General features: G+C 43.7%; 1 protein-coding gene across 2 annotated transcripts in view; it reads left to right on the plus strand.

The window, feature by feature from the left end:
- Nucleotides 1-1613: 1613 nt before the first annotated feature.
- Nucleotides 1614-16896, plus strand: part of kmo (kynurenine 3-monooxygenase) — a 28729-nt gene continuing 13446 nt past the window's right edge. Inside the window, exons 1-8 of one of the 2 annotated variants that reach the window (XM_033025466.1) lie at nt 1614-1783; nt 1818-1981; nt 4894-4963; nt 6187-6284; nt 13170-13259; nt 14090-14138; nt 14229-14316; nt 16725-16887. In XM_033025466.1, the coding sequence (XP_032881357.1) occupies nt 1907-1981; nt 4894-4963; nt 6187-6284; nt 13170-13259; nt 14090-14138; nt 14229-14316; nt 16725-16887 (633 nt within the window). In that variant the 5' untranslated portion in view covers nt 1614-1783; nt 1818-1906. Of the gene's footprint in view, nt 1784-1817; nt 1982-4893; nt 4964-6186; nt 6285-13169; nt 13260-14089; nt 14139-14228; nt 14317-16724; nt 16888-16896 lie in introns of those variants that run through there. The other variant, XM_033025467.1, reaches the window with a different exon arrangement.

The raw sequence follows: 16896 nt of genomic DNA on the forward strand, positions 1-16896 counted from the left end.
GCCCTTCCTTGTTACTTGGCTTAATAGTAGTAGAATTTCATACACTAGGTCAGGCCGCCTATGGGATGCACCAGACCCAATACTCTGGATTGCAGACAATGAGTCGCTACATATTAATACTTTGCATGGTTGCACCTGTTCTATCCACCGAACTGCCATCAAAATAGCGTACAGTTCCACTGTATACACTGCCAAATAGTTATTTGTTCTTTTGCAAATCTCAACATTCATCCCTTGCACTACCACAGCTGCCCCTGTTGTTTCAGCTACTGGGTCCTTTGATCCATCTGTGAAAATTAAGAGGTGTTCCCTGTATCTATTATATATATGGTTATGGTATTCTGTTTTTAGGTCTGAATTTTTTCCCCCTCCTTTTTGCCTCCCATATCTCCAGATCAACTTTTGGGATGTTCAGTAACCATATTGGGACAGATGGCCACAATACTGCAGGGCAGAACTCTTTGTCCTCTACTTCCATGTCCCTTGCCACACCTCCTCCAACCCAGCCGAAGCTTCCAGACTGAGCCACCCCTCTCTCCCAGCACTCCTGTACTACATGTTTTGTTGGGTGGTTCTCTCCATGACCCTTAAGGCTTAGCCAGTAATTAGCCATTAGTTGTCTGCGGCACAGTCTCAACGGCATCTCCCCAGTTTCCACCTGTAGTGCACATTACAGGTGACGTCCGCACACCTCCTATACAGATTCTTAGAGCTCCCGCTTGGACTTTGTCCAACTCGGACAACACTGACTTAAAACGGTGGAGTTAGTTATCTTGCAACATTAAAGAAGCATGCCAATGAGAAACATTTAAGAACCACGTGGGCGGCCACTTAAATCACCAAGGTATTTTAGGTTTGAACCAAGGCTGGTAATTGGGATTGGCATGGATGGAACTTGATGGGTTTCATAACACGGTGAGCGAAAGGGCCTGTTTCTGTGATTTGTGACACTGTGACTTCACATCCCCAGAGAACAATTGATCAAAATCCAAATAAAGTATTTCTTTTTGTAGGAAGGAATTACAGATATTGGTTTATACTGACGATAGTCACAAAATGTTGGAGTAACTCAACGGGTCAGGCAGCATCTCCAGAGAAAAGGAAGAGGTGATGTTGCTGGTCGGGACCCTTCCTCAGACTGAGAGGTAGAGAAGGCCAGAACATATCATTACGTCTTTGTTCAGTTTATTTTCTAGAGTTCAAAACTCTATGTGAACGTTTATTTTCCACCCTCAGTTATCTAGTTCTTGGTCATTGCTGTTTTGAATCAAATGTCCGCTCATTTGTCCATTTCCACAGATATTCACAGACCTGAGCGTAAACGGGTTTAGTTTCGTGTAGAGATATAGAGCGGAACCAGGCTCTTCGGCTCACCGAGTCCACAACGACCCCGCACACCAACACTATCCTACACACACACTATGGACAATTTACAATTTTTATCAAGCCGATTAGTCAACAGACCTATAGGAATTTGGAGTGTGGGAGGCAACCGGAGCAAACCCACGAGGAAAACGTACAGGATAGAACAGGGGACTCTGGCTGTGTGTGTGTAGGCAGCAACAAAGATCCCATAGCGGCAGCAACTCCTCTGCTGCGCCACCGCGCAGGGCAATTTTGTCAGATTTCCAAAGTCCACGTTTAGTTTGCTGCGCTGGAAGGGATAAGGTAAGCCAAGCACAAGACCTGACGCTAGGAACTGAGAGTTTCATACCATGCTGCATTTCGTGTCTATGACCGCCAGCTGGTGCCCTCCAAGCCAAAGTTGGGGAAGTTAACTTTTAGCTTGGAGTTTGAGATCACACCCCCCCTTCGACATGGAGTGAAAGAACGACTGGTTGTCAATGGATCAGAGAGGTCTCCGTAATTTATATGAAGTCAGTGGGTACGTTGTGCTTTCTGGAAGATGTCATCTGGACCCAGTCTCCAACACTACGAAAATGAAGGGACAAAGAAAGTCGCGATTGTTGGAGCTGGCTTGGTAAGGTTCTGATACTTTAAAAAGAATCCAGTTGGTCACAACCATATAACAAAATTCGAGGCACGGACCCCGGGCTCGAATTGTGCTGTATTGAAAGTGACGCAGTGGTGTTTCAGAGGAGAGTGACATTTGCAATTCAAGTACTATTAATGTGAGAAAAGTAAATGTAAAACATCACTGTAGTCTTAAAGCTCCTCATTTAAGATATAAGAGGCACGAGAAACTGCAGATGCTGGAATCTTGACAAAAACACAAAGTGCCGGAGTAACTCAGCGGGTCAGGCAGCATCTCTGCAGAACATGGACAGGTAACATTTGCGGTTAGAACTGTTTGGACTCCAGCCAGTCTGAAGAAGCGTTCCAACCCGAAATGTTGTTTGTTAATTCGCTCCACAGACACTGCCTAACCTACTGGAATTCCCCCAGCACCTTGTGTTAAGAGATTAGAGTTTTTGTAAACCAGTACCCTGAATCGCTTATCCATTGAGATTTTTGAAAGAACTAGTAACTTTAAAAAAAAAAGTGAATTTAGTAATCATTACTCAACAACCACTGATATCAATCAAACGGTGACAATTTCATCAGGAATGGAATTTGAATCTACTTTTTAAATAATCTCGTCAATGTCAGTGATTTTCACATAATCATTGGAACTTGATTTAATTTATCATCACTTAGCTGAAGTGATGTTCCTTTGGATTTATTGGAGTCATAATACTGCAAATACTGGAGATCTGAAACAAAATAACAGGCAATGCTGGAAAGATTCAGCAGATCAGACAGCATCTGCAGGGTTAATGTTTCAGTCTTCCTAAGAACTCAGAAAGATGGGAGAGCAACAAAAAAAATGAAACGTGAAACTCTGCTCCTTTCCCCACTTTCGTACACTCATCACCCATCCTTGAGTTGCACATTTTCCTTTTATTCCCCTCTTTCCCCATCCCGTCCACTTCCACTCACCCCTCCCTCCGGCTTTACATTTCCCTCTACCTCGCCTCCTCTGACACACTTTTGCCTCCTTTTCACATCTAGTCTTTGTCATTTACTCCACCCATACACTAATCAAACTCCCCTCACCAGTATCCACCTCTCACTTGCCAGGCTTTGTCCTGCCCCCACCTCACTTTTCTACCTCTCTCCCGGTCCCATCATAATTAGTCTGAAGAAAGGTCACGGCCTGAAACATTGTCTGTCATTCCCTGCACATTTGCTACCTGACCCACTGAGCTCCTCCAGCACTTACAGAAGAGAGGAAGCAAGTTAGTTTTAGGGGGCAGAGAGGGCGAGGATGGAATGAATAGGACTAAGGGTATATCTCTGCTATGTGAGGGAGGTAGGCATGTCAGGCAGTTCTGCCTTTCACAACTTTTACTTTGTTTTGCTTATGTTCCCTCTCTCAAATTGCCCTAATTTCACTGTTTTTCAAAAGTTCATAAATCATAGGCGTAGAATGAGGCCATTCAGCCCATCGAGTCTACTCCATCATTCATTCATATTTGATTTATTTTTCCCTCTCAACCCCATTCTTATGCCTTCTCCCCACAACCCTTGACACCCTTACTATCAAGAATCTGTCAATCTCCACCTTAAAAATACCCAATGCCTTGGCCTCCACAGCCATCTGTGGTAAATGAATTCCACAGACTTACCACCCTCTGACTAAAGAAATTCCTCCTCATCTCCTTTCTAAGGGTATTTCCTTTTTATTCTGAGGCTGTGCCCTCTGGTCCTAGACTCTCTCACTAGTGGAAACATCCTCTCCACATCAAATTTATCCAGGCTTTTCACTATATGGTAAGTTTCAATGAGGTCACCTCTCATCCTTGTGAACTCCAGTGAGTAGAGGCTCGGTGCAATCTGGTGGGATGGAGTCACTGGTGGGAAGTTTGGTCTGGGTGGTGGACTGGGCTACATCCACAACTCTCTGCATTTTATTGTGGGACAGATTATCTCAGTTTCCACAGGAAGTAGAGGTGTTGGTGAGTCTTCTTGGCTGTTGCATCAATGTGGTTGATCAATGACAGGTCATTGGTAATATTAATGCCAAGGATAATTATCTGCATTTTCCATCCAATGACAACCTTAGCTAGTAAGATCCATTTTTTTATCTCTTAAAAACAGCAATGTGCATCCAATAATATGGGCTCAAACTAAAAGCATTTAAAAAAAATGAACAACATTTTTAAGGATCTCAGCACTATCGTCAAAACACTAAATGGTGAGAGGGAGGGAGTTGCAGCCATCTCTTGGATATTAATGCACTAATGTTTAATAGAAATAATAATACAATGATATGACCACAAACTGCACAATTAACAACTAACATACTTATTTAATTGTAGATTAGATGGGTTAAGTTTGCTTTGGATCATGAGAGGTGTGGGAGGAACTGCAGATGCTGGTTTGTACTGAAGATAGACACAAGGGGTCAGACAGCAACTCTGGAGAAAGGAATAGCTGACTGACAGAACCCTTCTTCAGTCTGAAATATAGGAGGGTGGGACTGGAGGTGAGTAATGGCCAGAGTCCATAATAGCCCATTATTGCCTGGGGAAGATGTGCTAACGGCAGGGATACAAGGATGCGAAGTGGAACTAGTGTGATGACTAGGGTAAGGGAGGGAGGAAGTGATTGAGGAGGAAAGGAATGCAGGAGTTACTTGAAATTAGAGAAATAGCTGGGTTGTAAGCTGCTCAGGCCAAATATGAGGTGCTGTTCCTCCTTTTATCCAGATATACTGCCTGACCTGCTGAGTTACTCCAGCATTTTGTGTCTATCTGTACTGTTCTATGTTCTATGTGTTTTTCCAATCATGGTTTTCTATTCTTTGCTCCCTCTCCCCTCTCCCCTCTCCCCCCCTCCTCCCCCCCTCCCCTCCCTGGGTGAAACAAACTAATATATATTGTTCCCCAGGTCGGTGCTTTAAATGCATGTTTCTTTGCAAAGCGAGGCTTCCAGGTGGAGGTTTACGAGGCACGGAAAGGTAGGGTTCACTTATTCATATTTTGTTCTCATACATCGAGATCAACACGTTTCAAATTTGTTGTGTTGTCTTACTTACGGTTGTCATCAGAGGTATCCACCTATTATTCAGTTGTTAAATAAACTAAGTAGTCACATTAAAGGTAGACACAAAATGCTGGAGTAACTCAGTGGGACAGGCAGCATCTCTGGAGAGAAGGAATGGGTGACGTTTCGGGACGAGACCCTTCTTCAGACCAGCATCTGCAGTTCTTTCCTACACACGTAGTCACATTACCACACAGCCCAACAGAGTCGATCATAAGTGATAGGAGCAGAATTAGGCCATTCAGCCTATCAAGTCTACTCTGCCATTCAATCATGGCTGATCTATCTCTCCCTCCTAACCCCATTCTTCTGCCTTCTTCCCATAACCTCTGACACCAGTTTCTTCCCATAACCTCTGAAGCCCATCAGGTTTAGGTTTATTCATGTCAGGTGTACCGAAATACAGTGAAAAGCTTTTGTATGCTATACAATCAGATGAGATAACACTGTACATGGATACAATCATATCAAACTCCAGTACAAATGGCAGAGCAAACGGGAAAATACAGAACATATCTCTCAGCATTGCAGCGCACCAGTTCCACAGACAAAGTCCAATGTCCAAAATGGGGTGGAGATGAATTGAATAGTGACTGAGTTCAATGATGAAGATTGCCCAAGTAAAATAAAAGAAGGCTACTTGGTCTGAAGCGACGAAACGCCAACTTTAAACACCTGCTACTGGAATATTGCTGCATTCAAACTTACTGACGTTCAGAGAATTTTGTGGGGTGGGAGATTGCAACCTTCACCTGGTCCGCCCTGTTTCGACAAATGCAATCAACCCGGCGTGCACAATCAAATAAGATCAAATAGAACAAGTTGGCCTACACCTTTAGGCTGTACATGCCTTACACAAGAAGAAGATAGAATTTTGCAATGCAAAATAAGGTTGTTCAGTTCAAGATACTTGTACCATCTCTTTGGAAAAGCTGCATAATTAGTTTAACTCTTCTGGCTTTGCTAGATTTCCCATTTCAATTGTACACTAAATTCCTGAAAGTTGTTCTTGATTCATACAACACCCTTTCAGACAGTGATTTTCAGAGTATTTCTTGAGGATCCTGCAAATTACAAATGTAACTAATCAATAGTGAGATAATTATTTCCAAACACTTCCTATTCCCTTTCTGACAGATATTCGAACTGCTAAAGATGTACGAGGAAGAAGTATCAACCTTGCCTTGTCGTACAGAGGCCGGCAAGCCCTCAAAGCCGTTGGAATGGAAGACCAGGTGTGGTGAATCTACCTATTTTCCCATTACTTTATTGGAATTCAATGATACTTTAATGTCACATGTACATAGGTGCAGTGAAATTTGTTGATTTGTATACAGTACACAAAGTATGCAAAGAGTCATCACATATAGGGGGCTGACTAAGTTACAAAAGTATTTGTTATAGTCTCTCTTTGTTCTCGACAGACCCCACGTCCAGTCCCTCTTTGTTCTTGGCGGGACTCGAGCGGCCTGTCTTCGGCCAATCTCCAGCACAATGAATTACACCTGATCACATTTTATTCTCTATATCAAGTGGAGGATTAATTGCCTGTAGGTATACAGTCTGTGAAACCAAAATTAATTTCATGGATTCTCATAGTGTTAAAGTGCAGTTTCAAGCTGATGAATTCCATGTTAGGAATTAAAACAAAACGAGCTCCGAGTTCAGGGGTTCGAGCACAGTTCTTCTAAACCAGGGGTCGTGAGTTCAAATCTCCCTGGAGCCTACTTTTATTTTGCCTTCAGGATGGCAGAGTGGTGCACAGATGGGTAGAGCTGCCAGAGCTCTGTCGATCCTGACCTCGGGTGCGGTCTGAGCAGAGTTTGTATGGTCTCCCTGTGACCGTGTGGGGTTCCTCTGGGTACTCTGGTTTCCTCCCACATCCCAGAGGTTTGCTGGTTAATTGGCCTCTGTAAATTGTCCCCAAGTGTACAGGGAAAGGATGCAAAAGTGAGATAGCATAGGACTGGTGAATAGGTGATCAATGGTCAGCATGGACTCGCTGGGTCGAAGGGCCTGTTTCCATGCTGGATCTCTGTAAACACTAACTTCTACATTTGTTCGCATCCGGCAGCTGTTTGCATTGCAGGGCTGAGCTGACGTATGTATTGCAGTTAGCTGGGTGAAGAGTAGCATGATCTACAAAAACATTCTTGATGCAAATATCAGTTAGATGCCAATATTGGTTCAAAACAAATATCCAGTAATTAAATGCAAATATCTAGATTTTTGGCAGTCATGGATCTTAATTGTAATATGTAATTTGACCACAATCTAGGTTAATGTGTTCAACACAAATGTTACTGGTGAAAAACATAAGGCCGTAAGTGATAGGAACAGAATTAGGCCATTTGGCCCATCTAGTCTGCCATTCAATCATGGCTGATCTATCTCTCCCTCCTAACCACGTTCTCCTGCCTTTTTCCCATAACCCCTGACACCCGTTCTAATCAAGAATCTGTCTCTTTTCACAGTGTTGGAAAAATTCCAATTAGGAGAAAACTTCATTTCATGGGTGAAGCTGTTATACACTAATCCGACAGCCAGAATACTGACAAATCAAATGCTTTCACCTAAATTTCACATCCAGGGGTAACAGACAAGGATGCGCCCTTTCACCAATGTTATTTGCTTTAGACATAGAACCTCTTGCTGAGAGTATTAGGTCACATTCGGACATTCACGGATATAATACTAAATATACCATCAATAAGATTTTGTTATATGCAGATGATGTACTTTTATACATTACTAATTCCCAAGTTAGTATCCCAAATGTACTAAACATTATAGAACAATTTGGTGCTTTTTCAGGTTATAGAATAAATTGGAATAAAAGTGAAATGATGCCAATAAAAGCTCAAGACCTTTCTCAACTCCAAAAATTTCCTTTCGGAATTGTTACCGAAAAGTTTAGATATCTCGGAATCTACGTGACTAGAAAACACTCCTCTCTATTTAAAACAAGCTTTCTACCATTAATTACTAAACTATATGCCTACATTCAATTTTGGAAAACACTTCCCAACTCCCTGATAGGTAGAGTAAATGCCATAAAGATGATCTTCCTTCCGCAACTCCTTTATTTATTCCAATCAATACCGATATATCTCCCTAAAAGTTAAAAAAAAATTTGATTCTACTCTCACTAATTTTATTTGGGACTACAAAACCCTAATAGATACACAAAAGACACTTGTGCAAAGCCAAAGAAAATGGAGGATTAGCTCTTCCTAACTTTCTTTTTTACTACTGGGCAACTAACATTAAAAACATAATCTTCTGGCTGGACGATACATGTCAACAGGTAAATTGGTTAAAAATGTAGAGGGAAGGTTGTTTGCCTTTTAATATAGGCTCGATTCTCCTATCTCCAATACATTTGAATAAGTCAACGTATGAGCAAAATCCGATAATACACTGTACTCTACGTATCTGGAAACAGTTGAAATTAAGTCTTTAACTGAGAAACTTGTCTCTCCTGCCTATTGCAAACAATCCCTCGTTTAAACCATCTACTTTAGATCGGGTGTTTGTTCAATGGAAAAACCTGGGCATTAATACTGTGGGAGACCTCTATAAGAAGGGGACTCGCTTCTTTTTAAGAACTACAGGAGAAATACCACTTGAACGCAAACAATCTTTTTAGATACTTTCAAATCCGAGATTATGTGAAAACATACACACAAGATTGTCCTTTTATGGGTCCAGATATATTAGACGATTGTTTGAATAGACATGCCGATACAAGTAAGTTGATATCTTACATTTATAATACTCTCTTAAATATTGATACCCCACCTTCTGAGATTTATAGGCGAGCATGGGAGGACCAGTTGGGTTTACCTATTTCAAAAGATATATGGGAGGAAAGCCTATTATACATACACTACTGTTTTTTAAATGTTAGGCATTGCCTGATACAATTCAAAATATTGCATAGGTTATACTATTCAAATTGAATAAGATTTTTCCAACTGTCTCCCCTATCTGTGATAAATGTCACCTCCAAGAAGCTACCTTAACCCATTCCTTTGCATCCTGTATAAAAATACAAAACTTCTGGATGGGAATATTCGATATCATCTCTAAAACACTTAAAATTCAATTGCAGTCAGATGCAAAATTAATAATTTTAGGAATGTCGAGGGCTGCTCTAAATTAACGACATTCCAAAGACGTTTCCTTGACTACGGCTTAATAAACACAAAAAAACTTATACTCAAATTCTGGAAAAAGATAACAGTTCCCACAATGAAGATGTGGATTACATAAATGACCGAGACACTACACTTAGAAAAAAGAAGGCTTGTTTTGGCTGATAAATCAGACCAATTCTCCAAAACATGTCTCCTTTCACTGAATTTCTTCAACAATAGAATGGTCAAACACAAATTTAAAACCGATGATTGGGATGGGTGAGCGGGGGGTGGGGGGAGGGGGAGGGAACGATAGTGGGGCATATCTCCGTCTTTTTTTTTGTCTCCCACTTCTTCGGCAGTTCAGGGGTCTTTTCTTCTCTCTTTTTTGTATATTTCTTCTTTCTCTTCATTCTCTCCTTTTTACTGTGTTTTTTCCCCCGATTCACTTATCAGTTTATAACATGTTAAAAATGAAGCTGTACGAAAATTGTTTAATTGTTATGCCGATTGCTTTATTCTTGTACAATTGCTTCTATTAAAATAAACATATTAAAAAAAAAGAATCTATCTACCTCTGCCTTAAAGATATCAATTGACTTGGCCTCCACAGCCTTCTGAAATTCCTCCTCATCTCCTTTTCTACAGGAACGTCATTTAATTCTGAGACTATGCCCCCTAGTCCTAGACTCTCCCACTAGTGAAAACATCCTCTCCACATCCACTCTATCCAAGCTTTTCACTATTTGGTAAGTCTAAATGAGGTAATTCCTCATCCTTCAAACTCCATCAAGTACAGGCCCCATGCCATCAAACATCAAAATGAATTATTGGTTTCCACAAAAACGGACCCCAACATTCTACGGCAGATCCACACATTCAATAAATAGTTCCTCGTCTACCTGGACTCTATTATTCCTTTCCTACACATTCTGAATTATTGTCTCTCTTTCTCTCCTCCACAGACGCTGCTGAGTATTTCTGGCTTTCCTTGTTTCATCGGGTATTTTTTTTTTCAGTTTTATTTTACATCTAATACATAAAAGTGTGTGGTATTGTAGATTGCGAAGATGGTTATCAAAAATTGCAGCAGGATCTTGATTGGTTGGGTAGGAGGGCTGAAGAATGGTTGATGGAGTTGAATACAGAGAAGTGCGAAATGTTGCAGTTTGGGAAGTCAAACCAGGGTGGGACCTACGCAGTGAATGGCAGGATTCTGGGGACTGTTTTAAAGAAGAGGGATCTAGGAGTGCAGGTACATTGTTCCTTGCAAGTGGCGTCACGGGTAGATAGGGTGGTCAAGAAGGGTTTCGGCACTTGGGCCATCATCAGTCACAGGGGCGGAAAACCCGGGGGGGCCAGGGGGGACATGTCCCCCCTCTGTTTTGAGAGGTGGGGGACATCCCCCCCAAGTTTTTGTAATCCGGATTTTAAAACCCGGTGAAATCTCCGCTTTCCGCGAGACAGTGGGGGTGGGACTGCTGATCGAGGGCGCCGATTGGATGAGAGAGACGTCGGTCAGCAGGCAATGGGGGCGGGACATGATGATTCAGTGCGATCATTGGAGGAGGGAGGAGTAGGGGGGGGGGGTGGGACTGAGGATAGAGTGCGATGATTGGAGGAGGGAGACGTGCCAAAACACTTTCGGCACAGACCTGCGACTCATCCGCAGCCAGGATCGATCCCGGCCGGGTCTCCGCCGCTGTCCCGTCCCCACCCGAGTGCCCCCCCCCCCCCCTGGGGGGCCCGAGAGGTCGGGAGTCAGACGCGAGCTGTACCCCCAGGCCCACAGCCAGCACAGAGAAGCAGTGCTAAACCCAGCTCAACTCTGCCTGTCCCGCCATGTTAACCTGCCTGGGCTTGCGGGAAATATGGCCAGCGCGGAGAAGCAGCGCCGGTGTCCCGTCAGTCCAGGCAGGGCTGTAGGTTAACCCGGCGAGACAGGCAAAGTTGAGCTGCATTTAGCGCTGGATTGAGCCTCCGAAGCCTCGCGCACGTGTGTGTGAGTGTGTGCATGCGTGCGCGGCCGGCAAAAAATTGTGTCCCCCCTGTCCCCCGGTCCCCTCCATATTTTGATAGCGATTTCCGTACCTGATCAGTCAGTAGTTAGTGTAGAAGTTTAAAGGTCATGTTACAGTTATAAAAGGCATTGGTGAGGCCACATCTAGGATATTTTGTTCAGTAATCAGCCTCCTCTCCCTCAGATGTAGCTCTGATTCCTATCACTAGCTGACAGGCCAGGAGAGACCAATCCCCAGCATCATTGCCAACATCTGGGTCTAGTTAGCTGATATTGGTTGGCCACTTGAACCTTGTCAGCCTACTCCCTATAAAACCCAGGCGGCCTAGACTGAAAGAAGGGAGAAGATGAGCGAAAAATCAGGAGAGAAAGACGAAAGAGTGAGGGAGGGAGTAAGGGAGTGCCTCCATGCTAGTTGTGTTCCTCTGTCGAAGGTTCGAGGAAGACTGAGCCATTGGGATAGACTTGAGACCACCAGTGCCACCATGTGGTCAAGACTGGACTGCCAAGAAGACAACCAGCACCTCTACCCAAGGCTAAAACTGAGTGGCTGGGTTAAGCCCGAGATGCCAGAACGTCTTCCTGCCCACAGAAAATGAGGGACTGCGCGCACGCACGCACGCACACACACACACACACACACACACACACACACTCTAACACCAACCACTGTAAATAGAATAAGGCATGTGAGTTCACCCTACAGCGAATGTCAGTGGGGCCATTGCCAAACCCGCCGTCATCTCTGACATTACGACATAGGAAAAATGTTGTTAAGCCAGAAAATGTGCAGAAAACATTTACGAGGATGTTCTCAGGACTCGAGGGCCTGAGCCATAGGGGCAACTTTTTTTTCCCACAAATGGTGATGGGTGTATGGAACGAGCTGCACGAAGAGGTGGTTGATGCAGATGCCATCACAATGTTCAAAGGTATTTTATTGGTCACATTCACATACACCGAGGTGTAATGAAGTGAAATGCTTTTTGCCATTTTGCAGCACACAAAAAAAAGAATACAGACATAACACCAATGAGAGTCTTAAACACAAATAACATCCCCCCACAATAGCTCCCACCATGAGGGAAGGCACAATGTCCAGTCCCCAACCCCAGTTCACCCATAGTCGGGCCTATTGAGGCCTCCACAGTTGCCTCTACGGAGGCCCGATGTTCCTGGCCGTTCTCGCCGGGTGATGTTGCTCCGGCGTCGGGAGAGTCCTCACAGCGGCTTGGGAGCCCTGGAACGGCCGCCTCCGTACTGGAGGCCGCGGCTTCAGAAGCCGACAAGGCCGCGACGGTTGGAGCTCCACAACTGGCGATCTCATCTAGAGATCCCAGGCTCCCGGTGTAAAGTCAGCGCCGCCGCCTGCAGCTGGCCGCTCCACAGTCCCGCAGCTCCGCGATGTTTTACCCGGCGGTCTCAGCTCACAGGAGCTCCAGCGCGGCGACCCAGGCAAGGCATCGCCCGCTCCACGATAGCGCTCCTGCGTCGTGCCGCACCGAAGCCGAGGTTCTGGGCGGTCCGCGACAGGAAACGCCGCTCCAGGCCCGCTGGTAGGCCGCGAGGACGAGTCGAAGCTGCAGCCCGGAGAAAAGCTGCCTCTCCGACCAGGTAGGGACCCTGAAAGGCAGTTTCCCCCTCCCCCCCCACCCCCCACACAAAAAAGTCTGGACCTCCAAACAAAACACTTTAACTAACTAAAAATAAAAATAAAACGTTGAAAAGACAGACAACTGCTGGCAGGGCAGCCGTGCACAGGACAGCGCCCCCTCACGCCCCCTTAAGAAACATTTAGATAGGTACATGGATAGGATAGGGTTAGAGGGATATGGACCAAACAATGGCAGGTGGGATAGGGTAGATAGGGCATGTTGGTTGGCATGGGCAAGTTGGGCCACAGTGCCAGTTTTCATACTGTATGACTCTGACACTGTCTCTGTTTTAACTCTCTGTTTAAGGTGGTTTCCAAGGGTATTCCCATGAATGCAAGAATGATCCATTCTCATTTGGGCAAGAAGTCCTCGCTTCCATATGGAAAAAAGGGCCAGGTAAATTTTGTGCTTGGAAAGGTGTCCAATGTTACATAAAATGCGTTTTATTTTTATGTACGGCTATGAAAATAAAATTAACCAACTGAGATGACCCACATGAGTAAGTATAAATACTTCCCTTGTAGCAAATGTGACGGATAGTCAAGCAGCAGGTAAACAAACCCTTAGGCCAACTTGTCCAAACCGACCAACATGTCACATCTACACTTGCCTGACGTGGACCATGTGGTCGGAAGGGCATGATTCCGTGCTGTATCTCTAAAACTAAAACAAATTAACTAACTAATGGCACTGTGCCATCTACTGTGAGATAAAGTTACGAATTGATTATGCTCATCCATTATTTTTTTGCAACTCACATCTCTTGGTGCATGTACAGATGACACAGCTCTGCATTATTGCGACAGGTTATTTTTGAGGAACAAAATCCACCCCCTCCTCCCATCCTCCCCCCCCGGTTTAAAACTTTATTACTGTTATCATGTATCTGTACACTCAATTGTAATCATGTATTGTCTTTCCGCTGACTGGAAAGCTCGCAACAAGAACCTTTCATTGTACCTTGGTACACGCGATAATAAACTAAACTAGCTGACTCTGTCACGGTGGGATCGGCTGAATTAAATTCTTCTTGCAGCAATTTGAGCCTTGGTGTTAAAGTACAAAAGCAACCTTTTTAATATACATGCAAACATATCAAAAAGGACTAAGCAGTTGCTCTCAATAGTAACCTTGCCAAACACACACATGTGATGCTGTACAGTGATAGTGTTTGTATTGTCATTGTGTAAGCATATTATATTTGAATTTCTCTTGTTACTTTCCAGTACATCCTGTCGGTGGACAGAGCAAACTTAAACCGAGAACTGTTATATGGTAAGTTCATGCTTCGAAACATCTTCCAAAATGGTTTCGATCCACTTTGAACTATCCTGCTGAAGTGCGTTTGACATGTTTGATTTTCAGCGGCTAGCGACTATCCAAATGTTAAGTTAAACTTTGAAGAGAAATTGCAACACTACAGTTTGGAGAAGGGGTCACTGACTTTTATCAGGTAACTTTTATTGCCAGTTCATCTGCATTTTGAAAAAAAAAAGAAATTTGTGTGTTTACTCTGCAGTGAGAGATAAGACGGGCGTGTTGATTAATGCAAAACACTGGGAACAGAACCGCATGAAGTGTTTTCAAGGGAAGTGAGGAATTAACAAAGCATGGACAGTGAAAGCTGCACCAACTTGCATGCTTCAGTTTGGTTCAATCTGAGCAATAGCTTTTTCCAGAGAACATAGAACAATGCAGCACAGGAACAGGCCCTTCGGCCCACAATGTGCCGAACATGATGCCAAGATAAACTAATCTGCCATTGTTTTTAAATCATTGAATGGGCTCGCCCCGCCTTACCTCTCTGAGCTGCTCCACCTATATGCTCCTGCCCGGTGCCTCAGGTCAGCTGATCAGCTGCTCCTTGAGGTACCAAGGTCTAAGCGGAAGCTCAGAGGGGATAGAGCCTTTTCTGTTGCTGCTCCGGCACTCTGGAACACCTTGCCGTTGCACATCAGACAGGCCCCCTCACTGTCCATCTTCAAATCCTCCCTAAAAACATATTTTTATTCTTTGGCTTTCGACACTGGCTGAGGCATTGCTCCTGTTTTTAGTGCTTTTAATGTCTTTTAATTTTTAGTGTGTTTTTTATAGTCCTTCGTTGTACGGTTTTTAATGGTTTTTAATTGTTTGTAATAGCTTTTCGTTCATGATTTCTCATGTACAGCACTTTGTGGCAACTGTAGTTGTTTAAAGTGCTTTATAAATAAAGTTATTATTATTATTATTATTATCACATGATCCATATCCCTCCATGTATGGACCCTGATAGGACAAGCACCTGGAACAGCTGGAATCTGTAGAAGAGACTCGAGCCGAAATGTCATCTATCCATGTTCTCCAGAGATACTGCCTGACCCACTGTCACTCTAGCACTTTGTCATATGGTGATACAGCACAGAAATATGCTCTTTGGCCCAACTTGCCCACGCCGACCAAGATGCTCCATTTACACTAGTCCCATATGCCCGCATTTGGCTAATATCCCTCTAAACCATTCCTATCCATGTACCTGTCCAAATGGTTTTGATTTATTGAAAAGTGAGGTTTTCAAGTTTCTTTCCCAGCCTGCCTGTTTTTATTTGTTGGTCTCTTTGTTAAATGTCATAGAGTCATGTACGGTGAAAACAGGCCCTACGGCCCAAATTGCTCACACCGACCAACATGTTACATCTACACAAGTCCCATCTGCCTCTGTTTGGCAGACCTCTGTATGAAGAAAGACTGGATAGACTCGGTTTGTACTCGCTAGAATTTAGAAGATTGAGGGGGCATCTTTTTGAAACTTACAAAATTCTTAAGGGGTTGGACAGGCTAGATGCAGGAAGATTGTTCCCGATGTTGGGGAAGTCCAGATCAAGAGGTCACAGTTTAAGGATAAGGGGGAAATCTTTTAGGACCGAGATGAGGAAAACATTTTTCACACAGAGTGGTGAATCTCTGGAATTCTCTGCCACAGAAGGTAGTTGAGGCCAGTTCATTGGCTATATTTAAGAGGGAGTTAGATGTGGCCCTTGTGGCTAAAGGGATCAGGGGGTATGGAGAGAAGGCAGGTACAGGATACTGAGTTGGATGATCAGCCATGATCATATTGAATGGCGGTGCAGGCTCGAAGGGTCGAATGGCCTACTCCTGCACCTATTTTCTATGTTTCTATGTCTATGTTTCTATCCCTCTAAACCTTTCCTATCCATGTACCTGTCTAAATGTTTCTTAAATGCACGTTAGTATCTGTCTCAACTACCTCCTACGGCAGCTAGTTCCATAAACCCACCAGCTTTGCGTAAACAAAAGTTACCCCTCTGGTTCCAATTAAATCTTTCCCTCCTCATCTTAAACCTATGTCCTCTGGTTCTTGATTCCCCTACTCTGGGCAAGGGACTCTGTGCATTTACCCAATCTTTTCCTCTCATGATTTTGTGCACCTCTATAAGATCACCGTCATCCTCCTGCGCTCCAAGGAATAGTCCTAACCTACTCAACCTCTCCTGTAGCTCAGGCCCTCAAGTCCTGGCCTTCTTCTCTGCACCCTTTCCAGCATGGCAACATCTTTCCTATAACACAGTACCTAAAACTAAACACAATACTCTAAATGTGGCCTCACTGATGTATTGTTTAACTGCAACATGACCTTTGAGACATTTTCTTTTTTATTTGTATTTAACCAGCATCTGCAGTTCCTTGTATCTCCTGTTCTCTTTACTTCCCATCTTTATCTTCACATCCTTTTAACACCTACAGCTGGGACATATCCTTGTTTTAGAACATTTTCCCATTGCAAGTTACGAAACATTTAGTGTTGAAGTCTCCCATACTTAATGTAATCTTTAATAAAATTATTATGTTTTGTGTTCATGCCAGACCTGATGGCTCCTTTGAAGTTTCACATGATCTTGTTGTTGGATGTGACGGAGCTTTTTCAACTGTAAGGAGACAGTTCATGCGACAGGCCAGGTTTGATTACAGCCACGTATATATCCCGCATGGTTATAAAGAGCTTACCATGCCTCCTAGAAATGGTGATGTAAGGACT

This window comes from Amblyraja radiata, chromosome 8 (assembly GCF_010909765.2).
Source record: "Amblyraja radiata isolate CabotCenter1 chromosome 8, sAmbRad1.1.pri, whole genome shotgun sequence".
NCBI classification, from domain to species: Eukaryota; Metazoa; Chordata; class Chondrichthyes; order Rajiformes; family Rajidae; genus Amblyraja; species Amblyraja radiata.